Source organism: Phallusia mammillata, chromosome 1, assembly GCF_965637545.1.
Source record: "Phallusia mammillata chromosome 1, kaPhaMamm4.hap1.1, whole genome shotgun sequence".
NCBI classification, from domain to species: Eukaryota; Metazoa; Chordata; class Ascidiacea; order Phlebobranchia; family Ascidiidae; genus Phallusia; species Phallusia mammillata.
This window is the reverse complement of record NC_137252.1, coordinates 15,840,621-15,865,095: the sequence shown is the minus strand read 5'-3', so window position 1 is coordinate 15,865,095 and position 24,475 is coordinate 15,840,621. Positions and strand designations below refer to the sequence as shown.

General features: G+C 35.1%; 3 protein-coding genes across 3 annotated transcripts in view; all 3 read right to left on the bottom strand.

Annotated features, from left to right (window-relative positions):
- LOC145233310 (E3 ubiquitin-protein ligase rnf213-alpha-like) overlaps positions 1-12,869 on the bottom strand; it is a 42,955-nt gene extending 30,086 nt beyond the window's left edge. Inside the window, exons 1-24 of the mRNA XM_080098024.1 lie at positions 12,716-12,869; positions 12,431-12,553; positions 11,903-12,038; positions 11,569-11,734; positions 11,104-11,239; positions 10,846-10,980; positions 10,304-10,469; positions 9,822-9,975; positions 7,530-7,634; positions 7,209-7,292; positions 5,411-5,536; positions 5,088-5,147; positions 4,898-5,021; positions 4,529-4,654; positions 4,123-4,279; positions 3,914-4,055; positions 2,418-2,576; positions 1,930-2,065; positions 1,747-1,872; positions 1,334-1,484; positions 1,123-1,255; positions 950-1,057; positions 664-775; positions 473-598 (exon numbers count right to left, since the gene is read on the bottom strand). Of these exons, the coding sequence (XP_079954150.1) occupies positions 473-598; positions 664-775; positions 950-1,057; positions 1,123-1,255; positions 1,334-1,484; positions 1,747-1,872; positions 1,930-2,065; positions 2,418-2,576; positions 3,914-4,055; positions 4,123-4,279; positions 4,529-4,654; positions 4,898-5,021; positions 5,088-5,147; positions 5,411-5,536; positions 7,209-7,292; positions 7,530-7,634; positions 9,822-9,975; positions 10,304-10,469; positions 10,846-10,980; positions 11,104-11,239; positions 11,569-11,734; positions 11,903-12,038; positions 12,431-12,553; positions 12,716-12,833 (3,109 nt within the window). The 5' untranslated portion in view covers positions 12,834-12,869. The remainder of the gene's footprint in view (positions 1-472; positions 599-663; positions 776-949; positions 1,058-1,122; positions 1,256-1,333; positions 1,485-1,746; positions 1,873-1,929; positions 2,066-2,417; positions 2,577-3,913; positions 4,056-4,122; positions 4,280-4,528; positions 4,655-4,897; positions 5,022-5,087; positions 5,148-5,410; positions 5,537-7,208; positions 7,293-7,529; positions 7,635-9,821; positions 9,976-10,303; positions 10,470-10,845; positions 10,981-11,103; positions 11,240-11,568; positions 11,735-11,902; positions 12,039-12,430; positions 12,554-12,715) is intronic.
- A 4,385-nt stretch (positions 12,870-17,254) lies between these two features.
- Positions 17,255-23,505, bottom strand: LOC145239147 (large ribosomal subunit protein mL66-like). Its single transcript, XM_080102433.1, has 5 exons — positions 23,376-23,505; positions 23,282-23,313; positions 21,917-22,021; positions 18,182-18,305; positions 17,255-17,978 (listed from the first exon to the last, which is right to left on the bottom strand). Exons 1-5 carry the CDS (start codon positions 23,494-23,496, stop codon positions 17,767-17,769), a joined length of 594 nt encoding a protein of 197 aa, XP_079958559.1. The 5' UTR covers positions 23,497-23,505; the 3' UTR covers positions 17,255-17,766.
- Positions 23,506-23,514: 9 nt separating this feature from the next.
- LOC145239157 (activated RNA polymerase II transcriptional coactivator p15-like) lies at positions 23,515-24,155 on the bottom strand. The gene has a single exon (XM_080102446.1). It carries the CDS (start codon positions 24,081-24,083, stop codon positions 23,712-23,714), a length of 372 nt encoding a protein of 123 aa, XP_079958572.1. The 5' UTR covers positions 24,084-24,155; the 3' UTR covers positions 23,515-23,711.
- Positions 24,156-24,475: the final 320 nt, after the last annotated feature.

Sequence of the window (24,475 nt, the reverse complement as noted above, 5' to 3'; positions counted from 1 at the left end):
AAGAAAAATACAGTAAACAAATACAGGCATTTTGGTCTAATCGCTTTTTAACATATAAAAAAATTCCTTTCTTCCTGCCACTGTATGTTAACTAGTATCTAAACTAGTTACTATGTTAGAAGTTGATCTTTAATTTTTAAAGACTTAATTGTTGTTAAAAGTGCTGATTATCACCTTGTATTACGTAATAATATTGCATTTACAATTCATAATGAGCCAGTCAGAAACTGCCAAGCGTTGTATTCTCATGGTAATACCACTATTCTTTAATTTATATAATTCAACTAAACTAAAATTTAATTTGTGAAATGTCAGACTGCCTATGATGCATCGAAAGAAGCATTGGAAAAAGAAAGTATAGTGAGGATGAAACTTTCGGATATTAGGGTCACCACAACTAGGAAAATGTGACCAAGGGGTCACAGCACTAGAAAGGTTGGGAATCATCATCTAAGAAAAGATTTTCACTTACCATATTGTGTTATTTGTTCACCAAACAATTTAAACCATTTTCCAATTGGTTGCTGATGTAGGGCTTGAAATATCAGCAGCAGAATTTTATTCTGTGTTGACTCCGACTGTGCTTGCTGTACATGACCTAAAACAATAAAAAGCAAGCAATATAAACACTGCTGGATCTACTGTTTGCATATTTTCACTTACCAGCCGAAAGTAATTCCTCTTTGTTTAAGTTCCTGGCTATTGCTTTTAAGTGTTCCACCTCCAAACAATTTTGTAAAATGGGGAGAAGTGGATACAATCCATCATCAGAACCCTGGGAAAGTGAAGTTTGGTGTTTTTATGACAAAAGTTTTGAACAAAACACAACATTTTCAAGCCATTTAACTTTTGTTAAGTTTAATGCAAACGCTTTTTAAAGCATTTTTATCAGTTGAAAATCTGACAATTAAACCAAGCAATGCAATGAAAAGTTTGATGTTTTTTATACTGGTAAATGTGATTTTAGAGAGGCTCTTTGTGGCTTGGGGGTTAAGGGTGGTGGTTTTGATGACGTAGCCCTCACTTCTTTTGTTGCTGATCCGGGTGCCTTTGTGAGCTAGAATGAGGAATATTCTGGTAAATAAAGTTTGACACTATTTTGGCATCGCCATGATAATAAACCTGTTTTGCTTTTTCAGGATTCTCTTTTAAAATCTTCAACTGTTTTATCAAGAATTCCACTGCAGTTTGATCACTATTTGCACAAGATAATGTCAAGAACAAAACATTGGTCTTGCAGCTACTGGATTGAATCCTATCAATTTAAAATGTTTTATGCAAACAGACAAATGTAACATGTACCGCCTTACTATTTATCCAAACAAACACTTACAATTCCTTTATGTTTGGAATTATTTTGCAAGACTGTGTGAGTACGACCTCTGCATTTCTTACAACATATTCCCAGTTTTTTACAAACCAGCTCCAAGGTTTGGTGTTGTCCTCAAGGTATTTTTGTACCAAGAAGCTCAGATTTTTATCACCTAAAGAGAAACAACAAAACGGTCCAGTTGTTTGCACGATTACTTGTGAAAAGCTAGTGATGGTTGAGGTTTTTCCATTATAATAGAAAGTCATAATTTAGTAAAAACACTTTAGGCATAAACATTACTGCCAAGGTACTGGTGTATATAGAATACATCGTTCAGACGTTTCGACAATCTCTGTTGTCATCATCAGTGCCGGTGTTAGTAAAAACACATTAATAAAAATAGGTTTATGGCCAACAGAATGTGTTTTACTAACCATGGGTGTAAAAGGCATTGCAAAAATCTTTCTTCCAGGTTGCTGAGGCTCCAATCTTCATACTTTCAAACAAAACACCCAAGATTTGACCAGGTTCTGCCAAGTCCTCCACTACTTTGTTAATGCCTTAATTTCATAAAAAATGTCTTTTATCTAGCTAAAAACAAACGAAAGGCAACTTACCTTTCACAAGATGCACATGTAAATATTGTGTTATTTGCAAAGCTTGTTGTTTGGTAAGATGGTCACTGAGAACAGGCACCAATGCAGTAAGCTTTTCTTCAATAGCTTTTGAGTATTCAGGCTTTGTTTCAGGTGTCTTTAATAAACCAAAAGTTTTGTTGTGTAAAACTTAGGATAGATTGTCCTATGTGGTGTTCGTCTCATGCCAAAATATTTAGGTTTCAAAGTTTAAAAACTATTTTCAGCCAAAGGTGTAGAGAAATATACCAAAAACTATATTTCCAAAAACTTAAATATACCAAAAACTTTCAAAACTAATATACAGCCCAAACATTTTGATACTAAGTCATACTTTAAAAAGTGACACCATAAGCACTATTTGTTTTTTAACGTAGTACAAAAAGATCTCTATTAACATGTTTAGTGCGGGCTTTTGTTGATTGTATTAAGTTTTGAAAACCTCATAGAAATACAGAAAACAATCTTACTGTGACAAGATCTGGTGAGCTAACTTCTGTGTGGCTTGATTGACTGCCCAAATCAAAACTTTCTGGATGAATGTCGTTATTTTCATTGCCATGTTGTTCATCATCATCATCATCATCATCATCATCATCATCCATGTCAGCCAAGGACATAAAGCTGAACTGTTAAAAGTTTTTTTAATTGTATTACTATGTCAATAAAAAGGGTTTATAAGTACCAAACACAACAACAAGAACGTGATCAGGCCAGAGGTGCACAACATGATTGTAAAAAACATATGTTCTAGCAGCCATGATGTAAATAAACTTGTATGCTAAATATTTGTGTTACTGAAAAGGTATTACCAGCCTAGTAGCCATATGCGTCAGACTTTTTGTAAGCCTATTGCATAAACAATGAGAAAAAACAATTACCACAAGCATCACAATATGGATTATGATGTCATAAACAGTTAAGACTGATCTTCACACTATGCAGCTCAGTTCCTGCATCAAGTTAGAAATTAATCTGGGCTTTTTGGGAGCCATTAGATCAGGGGTGGGGAACCTGTGGCCCGCGGGCCACATTTGGCCTGCTTGTCTTTTTAATGCAGCCCCCGTCACAATTTTGTTAAAGTACAGTATACAACATAGCATAAAAAAACAATAAATGTTGATGTACAAATATTTCCTTGAAATGACTTCGATATTAGTAGTAATCTTCCCATTCCACAATATGACGCCAAACTACCAAAAATTGCCACACTTGCTATATTTGTGACGTAACAGCCACTCGATTGCCTCTCCTTGCAGTGACAAATCATTCGCCATGAGGTGTTAGTTTTAAAATGGCTTGAGAGCTATTAGCGTGGATCCTTATAGTGTTATTAAAAATATATCCTTGGAAAAAAAGACAGATCGGTATAATGGAGCTAGGGTGTTCCAGAAAGAATGGACAAACTAATACTTTTTAGTCGAAATAAGTGATAAACCTGTATGCCTTGTTAGTTGCAAACATGTAACAGCAAAGAAAAAAATCAAATCTGAAGCGATGAAACATAAAACCACTTGTGTGCTTCGGGTATTTTACATGGATTTTGAAAATAAAAAAATATGTGGCCCGCCTGAGAATGTTGTGCAATTCATGCGGCCCGCGATGCAAAGTAGGTTCCCCACCCCTGCATTAGATGGTATATATATATATGATAAAAACCAATTTCATTAATTCGGCACTTTTGAAACAAACACAAGTAGGTAATTGCCAATTACTATTTGGCCGCCAGTGGTGAAATAGGTATCTGCAGTGTGGCTGTCATAGAGAAAAGTTTGTGCACCCCTTGCGCCGACACAATAAAAGCTTTAATGCAAACCTGAAACTTATAACATTATTCCATGTGACATGCTTAGTTTAAGATAAAATAATGCAATAAATTTATAAAACTGACATTTACTTTCAATACCAATCTTTTCAATGCTTGCAAAATATCACAACTTGTATTAGTACAGAATTAAAAACCAACCTTGGAAAAATCCATTTTTGATTTTTGCTTCTTTTTAGCCTCCTTCAAGGTATTTGTTAACCGTTTTACTTTTGACTCAGGACTTTTTTGGCAGATCAGTATAATTTCCAATAAGCTCTCATCGTATGACATACTATCAAATCTACATCAATGAATAAACAAAGGTCTAATTTTTGTTGTTAATTTGTGAACAAGTTTGTAAGACTCACATCTGTTTAAGAGGAGGAAATATATTGCAAATTTCTGCTACAACAGTGTCTTCGTTTTCACAAAGAAAGGTCCAGGTATAAATCAGCCATTTCCAATCCACTTCTTTGTGTACGCTCTCAAAAAATTCTTTTACAATTTGGGTTATTTTTTTTCCAGCTGAAATATTTAAATAACGACTGAGTGACTTTTCTAGGTATTTTAGTAAACATAACTGCACATCTATCTATTCTGGGTGCCTGTATAAGTAAGATAATTAACCATATCTTTTTTTGCCAAAACATGGGAACAAGTTTGCATTATATAGTAAAACTATTGAAAACAGGATAAAAACATAACACAAAAAGTATCAGTGGCTTTTAGAAAATGTAGGACAAAAAAGTAAAAAAAAATTCATAGAAAGCATACCATGCTTCATCAATGACTCTAAAATCTGAGTTTCCCAGGATTGTCTGCTTTGGGGAGTTAATGCACTAGTCAATGTTTTCCAAACAGCTGTTTGATCCTCTGATAGTTGAACCAAGCTAAAGCAATCTGCATATTCAAAAACATTTTATATGAGGCACATGAAACAACTTTATAGGTTTCCAGTTGTTTAGTAACTTTGACACACTTAAAAAAAAGTGTCTAATTAGTAATTTAGTTTCACTTAGATAAAAAAGAAATGTCAAAAAAACTGTTTCAAAGGTGTTACACTTTACTGTGTCAAATTATCGGTACAAACTAATAATACTGGAACAGTATTTGATATAAGCATAACTGTTTAAAAACACCAACCATCAGAAATTAATCCACACATTTTCATATCACTGGTAATTTGCTTGGCAGTTTTTAATGAAACAAATTCATTTAATAGAGGCACCAGTGGCATTATCTTCTGTTCAATGTCCAAAGCCGGTTTCTAGATGTAAAAAAATATTTCTGTAAATTTTAACTTTTGGTAACAGAAAAAAAGTTTTTTATATACCTGTACAGGAGCAGGCACCATTTCTCGGGCATTTGGGGCTTCATCAATTTTAATGTGATCCTGTAAATTGCACAACAGTGTTGTAGTTTTTGCTATTAACGTTATTGACATGAATGTGTACCTACATGTTGTTTGAATGGTAAAATTTAAGTAATATCAGATAATATGCACTATGTTTAAAATAATGACTACCACAAAAAACTATCTTTACCCTTTCCTATGAAAACTTAAAACACCAATTGTTTATTAGACCCTTAAAACAAGAAAACACAGTTGTTCTTGAAAACATTTGAAACAAGGACATCTTGTAAAACATATTTTACCACATCATCTTGATTAAATGGCTTTATAATCAGATTAAAGTTTGCTCCTTCCCCAATGTTTGCTTCTTGCTTTGACAATTGGTTTTCTTCAGACTCATCACCTGAACCACTGACAGGTGAAGATGTCTACAGAACAAAGTCAAACATTCTTAAAAACTAGAAAAGTGGCTTTCTGATATACTTACATTTTATATATTCTATACGATATTTACCAATTTACTACACTATACACAATTTTATCTACATACATGATTGTTTTTGCAAGCAAAAACGAATGGGTCCCCACACACGTGTTTATGCGGATTTACAGTAAACCTATGTGGCGGTTATTTTTATATTCTTAAGGACAAATTTTTCACAAAGCATAAACTTAACTTTAAAAGTTCTTTTCCGTATTCTTTCAGCATCATTATTGTCATATAATTACAAAAAAATCGGTGAAAAAAGAACGGGGAAAATACATTCAATTTAATCTCTTGCTTTGACCTTGATATTGTGGTTCAAGTTCAGTTTTTAAACACAAATTTTCCTAGAAAGCCTTAACTGTTGTATTAGACACTATATAAAAAAAAGTCGTTTGCTACAAAGGTATACATAACAACTTGTTTTTCACTTAACTTTGTTTCGCAAAAACGACCGTTTAATGACCTTTTGACACTGTTTTTAATAGCACGCAGTCGTTAGTGTTCAACAATACCGTTTAGATTTAGACTAATTTATACATGACTTAAGTACTGATTCTTGAATTGATTTGTCAAAAATAAAGAAGTTACGTTATGACGAAAAATTCGTAACGGTGTTGTAGCCTAATGCCTACAAGTTGACCTTTAGTGACCCGTGGTTATGAGACGGCGAAGCTGACAACGAGAATTTAAAGACCATTTATCGCGGCGTTCGAAAAAGTTAAGTTTATTAAATTTCATATTTATGTTGATCAACGATGTTTTGCCTGACATAAACGTACGTTTATCGAGTTCGAATTACGTCTTAGGAGTAAAACCTGCGCCAATACTGAAAATGCGCGTGATAACTCAATAAAACGACACAGCATTGCTGCACAAAAAAACAGCTGATTTCTAATCACCCAAACGAATGTCTCGTAAAACCTCTGTCCAGATGTCAAGCTGAGCACTCCCGCTCTGCCGCCTTAATCGTAAACCAGTGAATTCCTCCCTTGGGACTTATATCTGACTGATAGCGTACACATATTATGGGTTGTAAAGGTAACTGGCAAAATTTTAAATGCTAAACGAATACCCTGCTTAAACAATTGTTAACTTTTTCAAATATTTCTGCACCATAGGGCATGTATTTCTGCCTTAAAACTAAAACCGATTATTTCGGGGTTTAAAGGGTAAAAAATGGATGTATCCGAAAAAAAGATACAAAATTCTTTAAAAAACTTTACATTGCACCAAACAACAAAGCATGAAACTCCAAGATGCTGTACTTTAGTCAGTACAGCCGTTTCAAAAATTTTACGTTTGGGGGCCTGTGGGTGAACCGCTGGATCAATCGGGGTCAAACTTCAGGAGGATCAAATTTGGATTATTATCTAACATCTCTGTAAATTTGAATAAATTTGGAGCACTCTTTCTTGACCAAACACGTCTCACAAGCCAGCGTTAGACAGAAAAAAGAAAAAAGAAAAAAAGAAAAAAAAATACGGACAAAAACAATATGTGTCCCCTTCAGGGAAGGGGACCCATAAAAACTGTTGCCAATCTTATGACCCAGATAAATATATGACTTCATCGCAGCTATGGATAAAAAATGTTTTTTTATTTTTCAGACATACTTCGCTTGGCTTTTGTGGTGTTGAAGATGATATTGGGTGTTCAAGCATTTCAATGAATGGTTTTGTTGGGCGTTTTGTTGCATTCTTTAAAAAAACATAAAAAATGATGATGCAATAATAATGCAAAACTAAAATGACATAAGGAAACTATAAATGACTGGTGAAATTAGTAACCTGACAAATTTTTGCAAACATTTTTAACCAAAACACTTTGCACCAAAGGTGGAACACTAAGCTTGAACCAAGACAAACCATAAGGTTGTTAGGGACACTAACAAAAGGTTCATATTGAATTAAATAAATGTACAATGATATTAATACCTCAGGTTTGGTTTGTGGTGTTGTCAAAAATGAAGCAGCTTCTGGTGGCAGATTCGTTGATAGAGGAGGATTTTGGATTTGTTGGACAGGAGGCGCAAATGTATCCTTCACATAAATAAAAGCTTTAAAAAAAATGCAAAGAAAACAACACACAGGAGGACGGTGGTTCTCAGTTTATTTCAGGCCATGGACCACTGCGCAAATAAAAACTAGAATAGTGGTTTTCCTATATATTGCCAGTACATCATATTTAACGATGTATCACATATACCATTTACTATACTTATAATGGATATATATTTGGCATCTACATTTCATTGGGTCCCTATCTTTTTCGTAGCACTTTATAACATAATTGTTTCTGCAAGCATAAGCTAATGGGTCCCCACACATATGCATATGTGATTTGGTAACAGTAAAAATAGGGCACAATCATTGTTAGATATTTACCAATTTACTATACACATCATTTGATCTACACATATGATTGTTTTTGCAAGCAAAAACGAATGGGTCCCCACACGCGTGTTTGTGCGGATTTATGGTAAACAACATCCTGGTTATTTTTAGATTCTAAAGGAAAAACTTAACCAACTTTAGCCTTAAACCCAACTTTACAAGTTTTGTCCGTATTCTTTTTGCATCATTATCGTCATATAATTACAAAAAACAGTAAATAAGAACAGGAAAATATTTTCAATTTAATCTCATGCTTTGAATTCTGAGCACTCCCGGTGCATTCGCCCGCCTTAATCATAAACAAGTGAACCTTGAGAGTTGATACTTCTATCTGACTGACAGTGTACACATATTATAGGCTGCAAAAGTAACTATTTGGCCGATTAAGGCAATTTTTTTTAAATATTAAACGAATAACCTACTGCAAACAATTGTTTAACATTTCAGCACATTAGGGCTTGTATTTCTGGCCTAAAACTTATTATTTTGGGGTTTAAGGGGTAAAAATGGGTGAATCCAATAAAAAGTTAAAAAAATTCTTTAGAATAGCTTACATTGCACCAACCAACAAAGCATGAAACCCTCAGATTATGTACTTGGGTCAGCACAGCCATTTTTAATTTTTTTCGTTTTGTGCGCCTGTGGGTGAACCGCTGGGTCGTTTGGGGTCAAACTTCAGGAGGATCAAATTCGGACCAATAACTAACATCTGTGCAAATTTGAAATTAGAAATTTAAAGCACTCTTTCTTGACCAATCGCATTTAACAAACCAGCGTTAGACACAAAAGAATATTTTTAAAAATTTCACGTTTTGGGGGGCTGTGGGTGAACCAAGGGATCACACGGGGTCAAAATTCACATGGACCATCTTTAGACCATTATCTATAATGTGTGTAAATTTGAAAAAGTTTGAACCATTCTTTCTTGACCAAAACGTGGGAACAAATGCGCGTTAGACAGAAAAAAAGAAAAAAAATACAGACAAAAACAATATGTGTCCCCTTCAGGGAAGGGGACCCATAATAATATCGTGGACCATTACATTTTTGGGCAAGGTCAAAGCACACATACAAACTACTATTTGGGCTTGAAACATAATTGTTTAAACCCGATTTTCAAGAAGTGAGATACAATTATTAACAGCTAACATTTTGATACTCTTTCAATATGTAAGATGCAATAATCTCTAGTTTATCACCAAAAAAAGTCCTAGTCCTAATGCTATTACCCCTAGTGGTATATGGGCGATCAGCTGCTGCAGGACAATTAAAACTATACAACTCAGATAATAGCATTAGAACAAAAACATGCCCCGTATCCAAGACAAAGCTGTTGTAATAAAGAGACAAAATACACATGGAAATACTTAGGCCTTTGCCAATTTGTGGAGCGTAACCGAAGCATGTCTCTTTCTGTACTAACTTATTATATTAAACAGAAAAAAGATGTAGCCTAAATTTAATGACTAAGAGCTTACAAAATTCGTTCAGTAATTTCAACTGGGATTTACAATCCTTATTTATTAATGACTGTGGGCTTTATGTATCAGGTATTCTAAATTATTTGGATTATTTGATTATTTTATTTGAAAAGAAAAAATTATTTGATTATTTGAAAAATTAAAAATCTTTATTTGATAACAGCCCTACAAAGGGCTCTGTAGTTTGTTTGAAGAATTTACTAACTATTTACACTCTGGATTACCCCCTTTTACTACATTAACAGTGTAATCAAAAGACATCTAGTAAGTGAAGAGTATAAAACTGTGCACTTCTCTCAAGTAACGGTTACATGAAATATATTCACTTGATATAGTACTGTTTACAACTTACCTGATCACTCTGATGTGAACTTGTACTTTCTTCATCATCCTTGTTGTCACCCATGAATATTTCCTGGAGCTTTGATATGAATTTGTTCACTTTGGCATCAAGTGATGTGGAACAAACGCAAACCAAGTCAAGAAGCCATGGTTCATTGCCTTTTCTGTAAAGTATGTGGCAATTTAAGCCTGGCAACCAGTTTGAGGGATTATTGTTCAGACTTTTGCACATAGGGAGCTGAAGACGGCAAGGTAGTTTCTGCACTGACTAAAACCTTTTGTTAAAAAATAATTTTGTAGAATTATTGAATAAAAAAATATTTAGTCACAAAAATTATTATTTATAGTTTTTAAAGCTTACGTAAATGCTAATATTTATATTTTTATTGCTTGTTTAGCAATATCACTTTCCAGTTACTTACTGACCCAAAAGCAAGTACCTAAATTTCTAAAATAACTATTTAGCAATCCAAATACATAAATTGTACTAACTTAACAACAGTGTACATCAATAGATCCTTTGAAATAGAGGTAACTGTATCTGCTGAAGTTTTCAGCATATCCCAGTTTGTCACAAGCCAATTGAATCCACTTTGATCTTTGGATAAAACAAGAAGCCACTTGCGAGAAATCATTACAAGTTTTGTTGCTGGATGTGCTAAAATACAAAAATGCAATTGGCATAAAACTTACAAAACTAAAAAAACTGCATCAATCAACACTACATAAATGGTTGTTTGTCCAATTTGTGCTAAAAAGTACAAAGAAAGTAATTTTTGCTGTAGTAAACATATTTTGTAAGTGACCAGGGTTTTTTTTAAGGTTTGGTTTGGGTGACCGCTAAGCAGTTTTAAGAGACCGCAAGTGTTTCATTTAAATACCAAAAAATAGCCATTTTTGCTTAAACTGTAGTTGCAAGTCCAAATTTTGGGAAACCGCTGGAGAAATTTGAACATTAAACACCTTAAAAAAAACACTGTAAGTGACTAATGCTCTATTGATTGTCAAGGTGTAAAAGCTTTAATGCTGCTTACTGAATCCACTCATGATCTCTAACATGTCCTCTTTCCATGATGCCTTGGCATTCTTTTTAAGAAAATCCAGTATTTTGTCCAACTTCACATTTGTGGCTATTTTACCTTTGCCATCCTTAACTTTCTTTTTTTGACCTAAAGGATTTTTCTTTGTAATTTTATACTGTGACAATTTCCTTTTGAACACATACAATAAGCATTAATACTTATTCCTTCAGTTTAGCTTAATTTCATTCAGCAATACAAACAATCAATCACCATCAGAAATGTGTTTCTTTTTCTTTAAGCCATTTATAAGCACACCAACTTGTTCGTCATTTAAACAATCCTTGAATAATGGCAAAAGTGGCAGAAACTGGGATTGGATCTCAGCACCACAAGGTCCCAAGTTTATCTATAAAGCACAACAACATCTTTATGAAAACAAGTAATAAACCAACAAATCTAAGGCCTCATCAATAGCATGTTTGTTCTTAGAGTGTCAACAGTTTTTTTTACAAATTTAGTTGCAAGATTTGTAGACGCTTCTTAGTTACTTTTAGCAGACTAAAGTAATTATTGTTTAATACAGGAATGTTTGACATTAGCAAACAGCAAGAAACACTGTCCAAAAAGATTAATGATTACCACTACACAAACAAATGGTTAGTTGGAAGTCCTTATGTACACTTAACAAAAAACTCGTTTGTTTTGAATCCTATAAAAGGAAATTACAGCACTCACCTCTGTGCTTGATTTTGACAAATTTTCACTTTCAGCGACAGAGCTCTGTTCAGATGTTGAAGACAGTTTCTCCTTGATCATGGCTATTGCTTTGTTGACATCATTTTCATCCCCGGCAGCAACAAGGTCCGCAAATACTACAAGCCACTTTTCTTTTGGCAGTTTTCTAAACAACAAATGATTGCCAATATGTGTGACAACTAGTATTTGCAAACATTTTGAAGTTTAAACTTCAGCCATTATTTTCAAGTCAAACATAAGAATGTTGGAAAATTGTGCATTAAATAGGAGTTTGTCATGACTCTCATTAGTAAAACTTTAACCCTACACCTACATTTTGGTTAGAAGAGCGGCAGCTTCTTTGATTAACATTTCCTCATCCATAAGTTCATACCAGTTGTGCAAAATCCACAAAACATTCTCGTTTTTGGCAAAACTTTCTTCTGTGATAATTGAAAGATCTTCTTTTCCTTTACAATGAGGTACGAAAATCATTTAGTAAGGTAATCACAAGGGTAGGGCCAAACCAAAGCTAGCATGGTGTAACACATTGTGTGCAATCATTAAAAACAGAGACCTAAACCAATTTAATACTGAAGATCTAACTAGACAACTAGAACAAGGAAAGTTGTTATGCTTCATTATGAATTATTGTTAAAAATTAACTTGGAAAACCCTGGTTGTCCAGTAGTAAGAGATAAATTGCTTAACACAACACAGAATTATTGAATCCACAAAAAGGTCGTTTAAATGTGATGAATAAAGTTTTTAAAAGAAATGTCATCTACACAGCTTTAATAGCTACAAAAACTACAATCATGGATGTTTAATGTTGACAAAAATTGTTGACAAAGTAACTTACCCAAAGCCATATCCAAATGATTTGCAAGTAGTGAATCCCATCCTCTTTTTGATATTGCTTTTATGCTCTTAAATATGATTTTGATTCTTCTCGATTTGTCTTTACCCTTCTTAACATCCACATCTTAAAAAATATTTTATTTAAATTTACACCAAACTGTTATCAAATTTGAACAGCAATAAAAAAATGGATTTAAATTTGTACAGCATATAACAACAACCTGTTACTTTTATTACAACTACCCAACATTTGCCAACACTATAAACATTAAGAAGTAAGAACTACCATCAGCAATTAGTTTCTTTTTCTTCAGAGACTCAGCGAGCTTCAGAATTTCCTTGTCATTTAAAACTTCCTCAAATACTGGAATCAAACTACCTAAGATATCTTCGTCTTCTTCCATAACTTTTCTCAACGGTAGCTTAGCGTTTTCATTTTACGTTACAATCTGCAAAATCTATGTGTAAATCTCTTTGTATTTTGTATGCAACAATAAGTACAAAACATAAAAGGTGAAGTAAACACATGCATGATTCGAGGTTAAAATTGTCTAACAGCCAAACCATAAAAATAATGGGGAAATCAAGATGCAATTGCGGGTTGCTAAAAGAAAATTATCGCTTTATTTTTACCACACATCAGCTGCAATGCCTATGCACCTCACAGCAGTCTATTTCACTCATTTAAAGTTGAGGTGTAAAATTAGTTCCTCCCTCACATAATTGGTTCCTCTTTCTAAAGATTGGTTCCTGTTTTCGGGAACCTGGACTACTTTTTGGTTCAAAGGTCATGCTAGCGTGCAGTTGTTTTTTCTTTCGGGAAAGTCCCGATTTGCAAAACGAGCAAACCTTAACACTGAGTGACGCTAAAGGTTTACTTGTTCATTTCTAACTTTTATGTCAATAATTGTTGCTTCAACAGTAATTCTAGTATATTAACTCGTGTGTATCATTATTCTGTTGCGCAACATATTGAAAAAGACAAAGTTTTCAGTTAGACCTTTCAGACAAGTTGCGAAATAGGTCGTGCTGTTCTGTCGCAGCATGGAGTAGACCAGTGGTTCCCAACCTTTTGTAGACCGTCCCCCCTAAAAGTAACTTTTTGGCCTCGTGGCCCCCTTCAAGTATCCCTGTACGCCTGTGGCCCCCTTAAAAATGTAAATGGCAAACTCGTGGTGGAATTCGGTGCTAATTTCGAGTAAACAGGTCGAATAGGCTAGAGCAGTGCTCCGCAACCTTTTTTCACGCACGTCACACCATACAAGCTTTAAATGTTCGGCGGCACACCCGAACCCAAAAAATGCGATTTGAATATTTGAAAGCCTAAAAAAGCATTAAGTCAGGGGTCTTAAGCTTCTTTGAGGGCCAAAAACATTTTTTACGTTAGTAAAGCGCCGTAATATTTAAACTTTTTTATAAAAGTAACATGAACAAAAATATTATGTGCTTAAAATGTTGTGCGTTTTTGCCATTTCATGTATATAACACATTTGTAATGCCATCAACAAGAAACGAATATACAGTGTAGCAAACTAAAAAAAGCAAGTACAATAAACTACTATGTGTGGAAACAATGGCATACAATGACGAAACAATTAAAAACTATGACTCAACAACTGGAATGAATTGCTGATTTTCAACAGGAAGGACTCTTTCCACCATACGATTAAAACGTTGCATTTATTTTCAACCAATACTTATAAACAATGATTGTTTCTTAAAATCGGTGGCCTGACAGGGTATTCCACCTGAGCTAAACACCTAAAATTTAAAAGTTAGTTCGCGGGCCGCACAAAAACCCTCTTAGGGCCACACCGGGCCGCGTGTTTTGAGACCCCTGCATTAAGCCAGTGTAAAGTATATTATGACGTAATAAAACATGAATGTGTAGTGGTACTCAGGAGTATATTGATGTAAATAATCATTCGCATGAAGTATAATAGTATTCATTCCTCGTGGGAAAGTAATAAAAAGTACGTACGTGTATCGAGCCATGCTCGGAAGCTGCGACAAGCTTCGATTGTTCGTTCTTTTGTAATGTATAGAAAAGCGCCTATAGTTGGCGTATCATGCAATGATAATAAAACAGAGAGCGCCTAGTTGGCGTCATAATGCAATAATAATAAAGTAATCACCGCCTATTTGGCGTAGTAATACAATAATCGGACAAGTAATAAAGACCGCCTAGTTGGCTTATCATGCATGAACAAGAAGAACAATAAACGCCTAATTGGCGCAACATGCGATGTAATAGCACGGTGGCATAAACAATATACTCCTATGGCTAGGCTAGTGGACAGCACCCACACGATTTGGTTGTTTTTATGGTTAAATTACGTGTTTCTTAAAATCGAGCGCATGAGGTCAACACAGTGGAAGGCCGATACAATTCTTTGTGCGCATATGATGTAACATGAGTTGTAAAAAGTTTTTCTTTCGTTAAACAAATATGCATACAAATAACAAATCAGCCAAGAATAGCACTTCAATATTTGCTCACCTGGTTTAAGAAAAGACATCGCACTGCGGTGTAACTGATCGAACGATGATATAGAAACATGATCCAAACGGTGAGAAACAAAAACAAACGTTCGACGTTGATGACAACACATAAAATACAGTTTTCTGCAAAAAAATAAAACGTTTACAACTTCTTAGCTTAACGATGCAGTCCAAACATTTGGACGGCAAACTGGAAATTCTTTCGGTCTCTTGTAGTAAACTTCGCTGCCATCACTCGAGCTTTTCTGAAGTTACCACTTGTTAAACAGCAAATGTTTTGTAAGTTCTCCTCACTCGGGGCACCAAAATTTTTGTAGTGTTAAATACGGTTTGTCTCGGTACAAGCTATAAAACCGAGTCACTATAAATGTTCGGTGATGAGTCTCAAGGTTACAACCGCGTCACTACAAATTAAAGAAGGTATACCACCGTCCTTAACCTCCCAAGCTCCTGGGCTTGTCAGGACCGGAGTCCTGGAAACTCCACACACGTGTCTTGCACTTCGGTTCGTTTGTTTATTGTTCACGAGAAGAGAGAGAGATGGTAGAAGAGGAAAGAGATCGAAATGAACGAGTGCGGTTTTATATATACTCCGGATAAAGGCGTTAAATCGTACACATGTGCTCTTGCGATTGGCTCTTGTACAATTACCACATAAAGCATCGTCCAATCACAGCGCGGTACAAAACATACGGTTAAAGCACATAAACACCAGATCACAAAGTTGCCTCTGCATCCTAATTAACTGCGACAGGAAATATTACAAAGTCCGAACATGATTTGTCAATACAGTGGGATTTGGTTGCTATACATTTTAACTTCCTCGCAGCCTTTAAGCTAGCGAGTCAAAAACGAGCTATTTTGGTAAACAAATATTGCAAAGTTTGCACAAATTATGTCGCAACCGCTACAGTAGTGTAGCTTTAGTTTGGTGGTGTTGTGAACTGTATCATTTGCTATGAATAAAATAAAAACAAATTTAACACAAAAAGTTATACGTTTTGCGGCGGCACACCAGTGTGCCGCGGCACACCGGTTGCGGAGCACTGGGCTAGAGTAAACAAGAATCCATAATCATGAAAAACCTCAATATAGACAAATAGTGCGTAAAATAGCTGATTTAATTAGGAATAAAGTAAAAGTTATCAAAAAGCAAAAATGCTCTTAGTAGGTGTTTCTGGTGAATCTACACCCGTGGTCCCCCGGAACACAGCTCATGCAAACGGGCTTGTTATCGGGACATCTCAAACTTGAAAAACTCCACTTTACCTTTACGTAGGCTACACGTCATGTACATAACTGAACGATACCAAAACAGTCAGTGGAAATCTTAATAAGTAAAAAAAACTAGTTCCTCTTTTGAAAGATAAATTTCACATTGTGCAGGAAGCTCCTGTTTTCGCTAACTGATACTATAGGCTACTGTTAATTCTTAAAAATTTAGATTTGCAAAACGAACCGTCCTTACTCCAGTTAGCTAAAGACATCAGTCAGGTATACAATTTGCAAATCCATCCTGCTGTTTTAGGTTTGCTGCTACCTGCTGATAGACATACCCAGTAGTTCTCAAACTGTGCGTCGCGACGCCCTGGTGCGTCGTTTCAATTTTCTAAGGGCGTCGCAGAATAGTTGCGCTTTGTCGCTTTTTGTTGTGGTATCAATAAACACAACTTTAATAATAAGTTTTCTCATTAACTTTTATTTGCTGGTGCATCGCAAGTCCAGAAAAGTTTTCAGAGGCGTCGCAACAAAAAAAGTTTGAGAACCACTGGACATACCTAATGTCTTAACATTTTTTCATTGCAATAGACCACCTGTCTCACTCCGTTATTGACAATTCTCCAGTAACCCAGGTCTGCCTGCCGGATCATAGGAAACGTTCCGAAGAACCGCACTGGTGTTCCCGTATGGCCGGGCTTCATTTGAGTAGCAACACCTGCAGGTTCAACATCAACAATCGTTTTAAAGCAACCGTCTGTACCCCGCCAGTGGGCCTACTCGGGCATGATTCGAATAACACGACACTTGACTCGATAAACCATATTTTTGGCGATCCTGCTGTTTTACGGAATGGTTCTGTAATGACGAATTTGATCAAGTAATGTTTTTCCCTGACTGTTTGTTATAGTTGTTCTAATCACAAGCAGACAATGGTCGAGTAAAGTTTCTGTATTCGAATACTTCGAATCAGGGAGTCGAATCGGAACCTAACGCGCGAACCGGTTAGAGCGATTTATTTCATTAAACCCGAACCGCAAAATACGATTTGCTAAAAATCCAAACCCTATATCTCGCTTGGCGTTGGACCTGACCCAGTAAAAAATGCAGCCTGTATTATTATATTTGACGATGCTTTTTTTCAAAACGGTGCATGCAAAGATATACGCACGTTATCAGCTGTAGGGCGTGTCAAAAATAACGAATTTGACGGTGTCCCGCAATGCACGATCAAAATTATTTTAAAGATCATATAGCTGATCTGTAAAATTAAACTAAAGGGGATTTGAACCAGTGTAAAACCGCAAACCGGTTCGGACCGGGTAATTTGCTGAAACCGGAACAACACCCGAACACACAAGTCTACATTTTTTTTAAAACCTAAACCGAACCCCTAAAAACAAAACAAAGTGAATCCGAACCTGAATCCATTTGACCAGCGGTTCGCTTTGAATTCGTATTTGGTTGTTTTTGTATGCCTAAAGATTTACCGTTTTTCTAAGTTTTTGTTGTTAATAGAAACACAAATGTCAGTGGGTTAGTGGTCTGTAACCAATATGACAAAAAATCGACATTTTTATTATTTTGTTTCATGCTTCTACACAAAAAAACAGGTGTTTAATGATTTAGACTCCAAGGTCTACTGGAGACTCTGGGAGCGTCACGAGCCAAACGTCTGTCACCAATCCTGTACAAGCGCTTTGTGTACTGTAAACCCCTAGATCGAATAGGGGTTCGTGAACCCACATCATATCTGGTGAGATAGCGGTTTAGCTTGGGAACAAAATTGCCTTGCTTGTCAGTTTGGTCCTCCGTGCCTGGAAGTAGGTCTAAACACAAGCAATTTTGTGACAAAAATTCTTGTGACGAAACAACACTGACAAAAACTCTTTTTCTTAACCGATTTTAGCTAGAAGAGTAAATATAAAAAGTTGTCACAAATACACCAATATACCCAATATAGTGTGGGAACATTTCTTTTAAACAGTGTTACATACATTTCTGTTAAACATGCATGACAAGGTACACTTACTAGCTCTCTGTGCCATTTTTACACAAGTTAAAACTTTGAAAAATTCCTGTTGGGACAGATTTGTGTGTTCTCGAGGCAGCATTTCACCTGTGCTTGTGATGAATTGTTGCAAAATCAGTACATCCTAAACACAAAATTTGGTTTAGTTGCAATATGCTTTTAAAATAGTTGGCTGTTTAGGTCACTGAAAAAACTACTAACTACACACCAGTAAATTGCATATTCTGTTGATTTGTATTATGTTGCACATCCCTAGACCATTATTATTTAAAAAAAAAAAACAATACTGGCTAATGGCATATTCTGGTTAATTGCACAAAAAAGACTTGTTGATGCAATTAGCCTGATTTACTTTAAACCGTGACTAATTTGGTGTAAAATAGTCATTATGAGGTCAGTAATACATCAATATGGCAAATACAGCACACAAACCTTTGCATCTATTAAATTCTTTATTTCTTAAAGATTTAAATAGGGTTACCCTGAAATCATAACTAACAACAATTTTAAGTAAGTGAGTGTCCTTGTGTTACAGAACTGACCAAATTCCCCAGAAACTAAGGCCAAGTGTCCAGTAGATGTCAACTGTAATGGTAAAAAATGAAGTCTGCAGGACCAAGAAATAGCTATTTCCAGAAAGCCTTTATTTTCAGACTGTTTAGTTACCCTATGAGCTTTGCTTTGTAATTTAGAACTAGAATGGTGGCTTTCTGATATACTACCATTTTATATATTCTATACGATATTTACCATTTTACTATACACATCATTTGATCTACACATATGATTGTTTTTGTAAACAAAAACGAATGGGTCCCACACGCGTGTTTGTGCGGATTTACTGTAAACAAATGTTGCGGTGATTTTTAGATTTTTAAGGACAAATTTTTAGAAAGCATTAACCCAACAATAAAAAAATTTTGTTCGTATTCTTTTTGCACTATTATTGTCATATAATTACAAAAACTTTAAAAACGAACAAAAAAATAATAATTTCAATTGATTCTCTTGCTTTGACCCCGATATTGTGGTCCAAGGTCAGGTTTCAAACACTTTTTTTTTTCTAGAAAGCTGTAACAGTTGTGTTACAGACACTTTAAATTAAAAAGCAATTTGCTACAAGTGTATACATAACAAATTGTTTTTCATTATGGGTCCCCTTCCCTGAAGGGGACACATATTGATTTTACTCAATTTGTTTGTTTGTTTTTTCTTTTTTTTTCTTTTTTTTCTTCTGCCCAAAGTTTGTCCACCTCGTTTTGCCTTGAAATGTTTGATGGATTTGGATGAAATTTTCACAGATGGTAGTTATAGTTATGTAGATGTGCCATTTGTTGTGTTTGACTCGATAGCCCCAATGTTTACCCCACTAGCCTCCTAAAATGGGTAAATTTTAAACAATGTCCGATTTGGATGAAATTTGGACAGTTTGTTCATTGTGCCATGTTAGGGCATCGATTGTTGTGTTTTACCCTTTAGCCCCAATATTTACCCCATTAGACCCCTAAAATGGGTGATTTTTTTAAACAATGTCCGATTTGGATGAAATTTAGACAGTTTGTTCATTGTGCCATTTTAGGGCATCGTTTGTTGTGTTTTACCCTGTAGCCCCAATATTTACCCCACCTCCCCCCTAAAATGGGTGATTTTTTAAACAATGTCCGATTTGGATGAAATTTGGACAGTTTGTTCATTGTGCCATTTTAGGGCATCGTTTGTTGTGTTTTACCCTGTAGCCCCAATATTTACCCCACTAGCCCCCTAAAATGGGTGATTTTTTCAAACAATGTCCGATTTGGATGAAATTTGGACAGTTCGTTCATTGTGCCATTTTAGGGCATCGTTTGTTGTGTTTTATCCTGTAGCCCCAATATTTACTCCACTAGACCCCTAAACTTGGTGATTTTTTTAAACAATGTCCGATTTGGATGAAATTTGGACAGTTTGTTCATTGTGCCATGTTAGGGCATCGATTGTTGTGTTTTACCCTTTAGCCCCAATATTTACCCCACTAGACCCCTAAAATGGGTGATTTTTTTAAACAATGTCCGATTCGGATGAAATTTGGACAGTTTGTTCATTGTGCCATATTAGGGCGTCGATTATTGTGTTTCACCATGTAGCCCAATATTTACTGCTTAAGCCACCTATTTTTCAAAAAACATCCAATTTGGATGAATTTTTTATAGTTTTCTGAATTTGGCATTTGTAGCTGTCGAATATTGTGTTTCACCCTGCAGCCCTAATATTTACCCTACCAACCCCCAAAATGGGCGAATTAATCAACAATACATTTTGACAGTTTGTATAATATGCCATTTTGAGATGTCAGTGTTTTATGCTATTTAGGCACACAAACTTATAACAATGTCTCAATTGCATGAGATTTGGACAGTTTGTACTTTACATAACTTCTTTTTTTAAGTAACACTACCAATCACTGTGTTTGACTTTATAGCAACGTTTCTTATGGTTGTCTGTTTACAACTTTGCGGTTTTGGGGACCCACGAGTTTCTGCCTGCAGAAACAAATCAAGATTATAAACTAGAAGGGTGGCTTTCTGAAATACTTCCATTTTATATATTCTATACGATATTTACCAATTTACTATACACATCATTTGATCTACACATATGAATGTTTTTGTAAACAAAAACTAATGGGTCCCCACACGCGTGTTTGTGCAGATTTACGGTAAACAAATGTTGCGGTGTTTTTAGATTCTTAAGGACAAATTTTTAGAAAGCATTAACCCAACAATTGCTAACAAAATTGTTTTTTATTTAACTTTGTTTCGAAAAACTATTGACCTGTAGTAACCTCTCAGGGTGCACATGCCAAACGACTGTTTGACCTATTGACACCGTTTTCAATAGCATGCCGTCCTTACTGTCCAACAACACCGTTTAACCTAATTTATACATGCCTTGAGTATTGATTCCTAAATTGATTGCAAAAAATGCTACGTTATGACGAACGAAAGAACTGTGTTAGTAATACCTACTAGTTGACCTTAAGTAACCCGTGGTCATGCGGCGGCCGACCTGACAACGAGCATTTAAAAATATTTATCTTGCAAAAATGTCAAGTTTATTTTTTCATCTTTATTTTGATTAACAAGTTTTGCTTGGCGTATGCGAAACCGAAGCACGCTTATTAGGTTTAAATCACGTCATAGGTGTGAAACATTTGCCAAAACTGAAAATGTGAGTGATAACTTAATAAAACGAAATAGTATTGCTATACAAAACAGCTGATTTCTGATCACTGAAACGACGTCTCGTAAAACTTCTGTCTGACGTCAAGCTGAGCCCTCCTTCTATCGTAAACCAGTGAGTTACTCTCTTGGGATTTCTGCCTACAGTGTCTTTCTTGACCAAACGAGCGTTAGACACATTTACGTTTCGGGGGCCTGTGGGTGAACCGCTGGGTCAATCAGGGTCAAACTTCTGGAGGATCAAGTTCAGATTAATAACTAACATGGGCCAAAATTAAATAAATTTAAAGCACTCTTTCTTGACCAAACCAGCGTTAGACAGAAAAAAGAAAAAAAATACGGACAAAAACAATATGTGTCCCCTTCAGGGAAGGGGACCCATAACTATTGTAATACCGTTGTAGAGACAGCCAACTATAATATAAATGCAAGGTTAAACATTTTTACCCAAAACATAAAGTTAACAATTTCTAAATGAACAAATCTTCAGCACTTTTCAAGCTATAGGTGTCTTTACCTCATATGTTATTTGGATTCCTCTACTTCTTAATGGGCAGGGGTCATCTGGGACAGCCTTTTCCACATAAACATTTTTCGTATCTTCAAATACCTCCCCTTTAATCTACAATACATTTAGTTTTGCATACACAGCATATATGCCACTGTAACCAGCAGGCCCTAAAATGTAAAAAACTGCCTGAACTTTTTTGTTGATTGATCATTCATACAGTATATATAGGTAAGCATGGGCATTGACAAGTTTTAACGAAGTGGTCGATGGAGGGGGCTTAAAATGTAAAAAAATATGAAAAACCTTGCCATTTTAGTGGTTATTCTTGCATTGTCATACCTGATTTCATATGCCAAGTGTTTTGGCTCAGATGCAAAAATGCATATAAAAACATTTTGTGGTAGACTTGACACAGAAATCGGTATTAGGGTCCTTGCCTTTTGTTATGACTAAGCTATGATTTCATTAGTACAAAAATACGTTTGGAAAAGTTAAATGTACTTCCATGGCAAGGAAAATAACCTAATAAGGGAATTGCCCATACAGTTTTGTGCTTGTATACCTAAACTGGTAGCTAATAACTAGGGCAATTATTTTTTGACCTAAAAAACAAAAAATTTTGAGCTACAAATTGAAAATTTTGACCTTAAAAAACTTTTTTTTGACAAAATTTTGACCTATGAAGAATTCAAGTAGTTAAATTACGCATTATCGTTCAAAAAGTTAAAATATGGCTAGGCTAATCAAACTAGAGCGAAAGAATGTGCAAAAGTCTTACAGAAGGGCAAAAATCTGAACATAGACCTAACCTATTCTGAAAAGGGAATGAGCTAATTAAAAATCACTGCCAAAAAACTGCCAAAAAACTGCAGCTAAGACACAACAAAAATTATTCAATACATTTGTATAAACGAAAGATACATGAAGTATCTAAAGCAAAACCGAAGCAAGAGCTGCACCTAACCTGCAGTAAAATGACTTTCGACCTACCAAAATTTTGCGCGTTTTGAGGTGTGTTGAGCATCACGCCATATCAACCTAATTGTTTTACTCACTTGATGGTTTATGATTCGCAATAATTAGGGCAATGGGCCAATTACAACAGTATAAAGTAAGCTACAAGGTGTAAAATGAATATTTCACTGGTAGTGCAACCTCTACAACACCACGACAATGCAGTTTGTAAACAATTTTAACTTTGTAAAAATTTTGACTTTGTAAAAAATTTTGACAATTTTTGACCTATTCCAAAAATTTTGACTTTTTTTGACAAGTCAAAAAATATTTGCCCTACTTATAACATACACATCATTATACAACTTACACCACCTCTTGTGAGTCAACAATAAACTTTTTAGCTTAAAGACATACCACTGTCACTTTTTCTCCTTCCTTTTGCTTGACTGTAAAACAAAACAGGAAACACAATTTATGATCAATCAAAAACAGCTTTTAGTATTCTTACTTTTTCTGTACATTCTTGTAGTGAGATAAGTTGGTAACACAGATTTCTGGACAGAAGCTAGAAATCCACTGTTTGATCCACAGCTACATACTGATGAAACCAATCGCCCCAACACCGACATATCATACAGAAACCTAAACTTTCTTGTGAGAATCAGGTAAAAAGAAAAAAGCCATAAAACAAATTATATTGGTGTACAACAACACAAAATGAAGTGTTTTATACCTCATTACAATTATACCCCAAAATAAGAACACATAAAAAGTATTTTGCAAAACATGTAGCATGCTTATCTAACAGTAACGTTATCATTGTCTCCATAAAATTGAGCTTAAACTAGCAAAGTTGGTGGATTTTTTCATCAATATCATCAATGGACTGCTTCAATTTCTGCCATTGCTCAGCCTGCAAGCTTATTCCCTTTTTTCCAGGCTTCATTTCTCCATTGTTCTCATAAAACTCACGAATGTCAATCAAAATTTTCCCTTTAAACTCACGAACAGAAACAAATTTCATTTTTCCCAATGATATTTTCTCATCACTACCTCCACTGCTATTTGGTTGTGATGTAATCCGTTTTGCAGTAGTTTCGTTTTGGTTTTGATCTGCTTTCCTCTTTTTTGATTGATCTTTTCTTAATTTCGCCTTTACTTTGCGTTCTCCTTCTGAGTCAGAGTCACTTGAAGTCAATGTCTTGTGTTTAGGCATGATTTCAAACTTTGTTAAGCAACACTACTGTTGCAAAAACCTGCAAAGAATAAATAGGTTTGTAACATTCAATACTGATGGCCAGATTTCAACAATAAAATTGTGTATGATGACAATTTCCATGACCTACAAAGTAACAATTCAAAAAGTTTCATAGAAATCTGGAATGTAGATTTACACACATTTACAATACACAAAATGTCAAATTTAATATCAAAATAAATGAAAGCTTTTGCATTTTGTATTATTGGTTTGTTTTCTGCAACCTTAACATATAACTGTAACATAAGTGTTTAGTTTTTAGAGCCCTACACCTGGTCTTACCAACACTGCCCCGCTCCTGTGTGTTATGGTAAGCCATTTTTTTTCCTGTAGGGCCCAGTCATAAATGC

Excerpts from the sequence above, each read along its gene's own strand:
- LOC145239147 (XM_080102433.1), bottom strand. The coding sequence starts at position 23,496 with ATGTCGGTGTTGGGGCGATTGGTTTCATCAGTATGTAGCTGTGGATCA. Across the intron at positions 23,314-23,375 it reads TACAAGAATGTACAGAAAAA|TCAAGCAAAAGGAAGGAGAA; the intron begins GTAAGAATACTA and ends TTTGTTTTACAG. Across the intron at positions 22,022-23,281 it reads AAGGAGAAAAAGTGACAGTG|ATTAAAGGGGAGGTATTTGA; the intron begins GTATGTCTTTAA and ends AATGTATTGTAG.
- LOC145239157 (XM_080102446.1), bottom strand. The coding sequence starts at position 24,083 with ATGCCTAAACACAAGACATTGACTTCAAGTGACTCTGACTCAGAAGGA.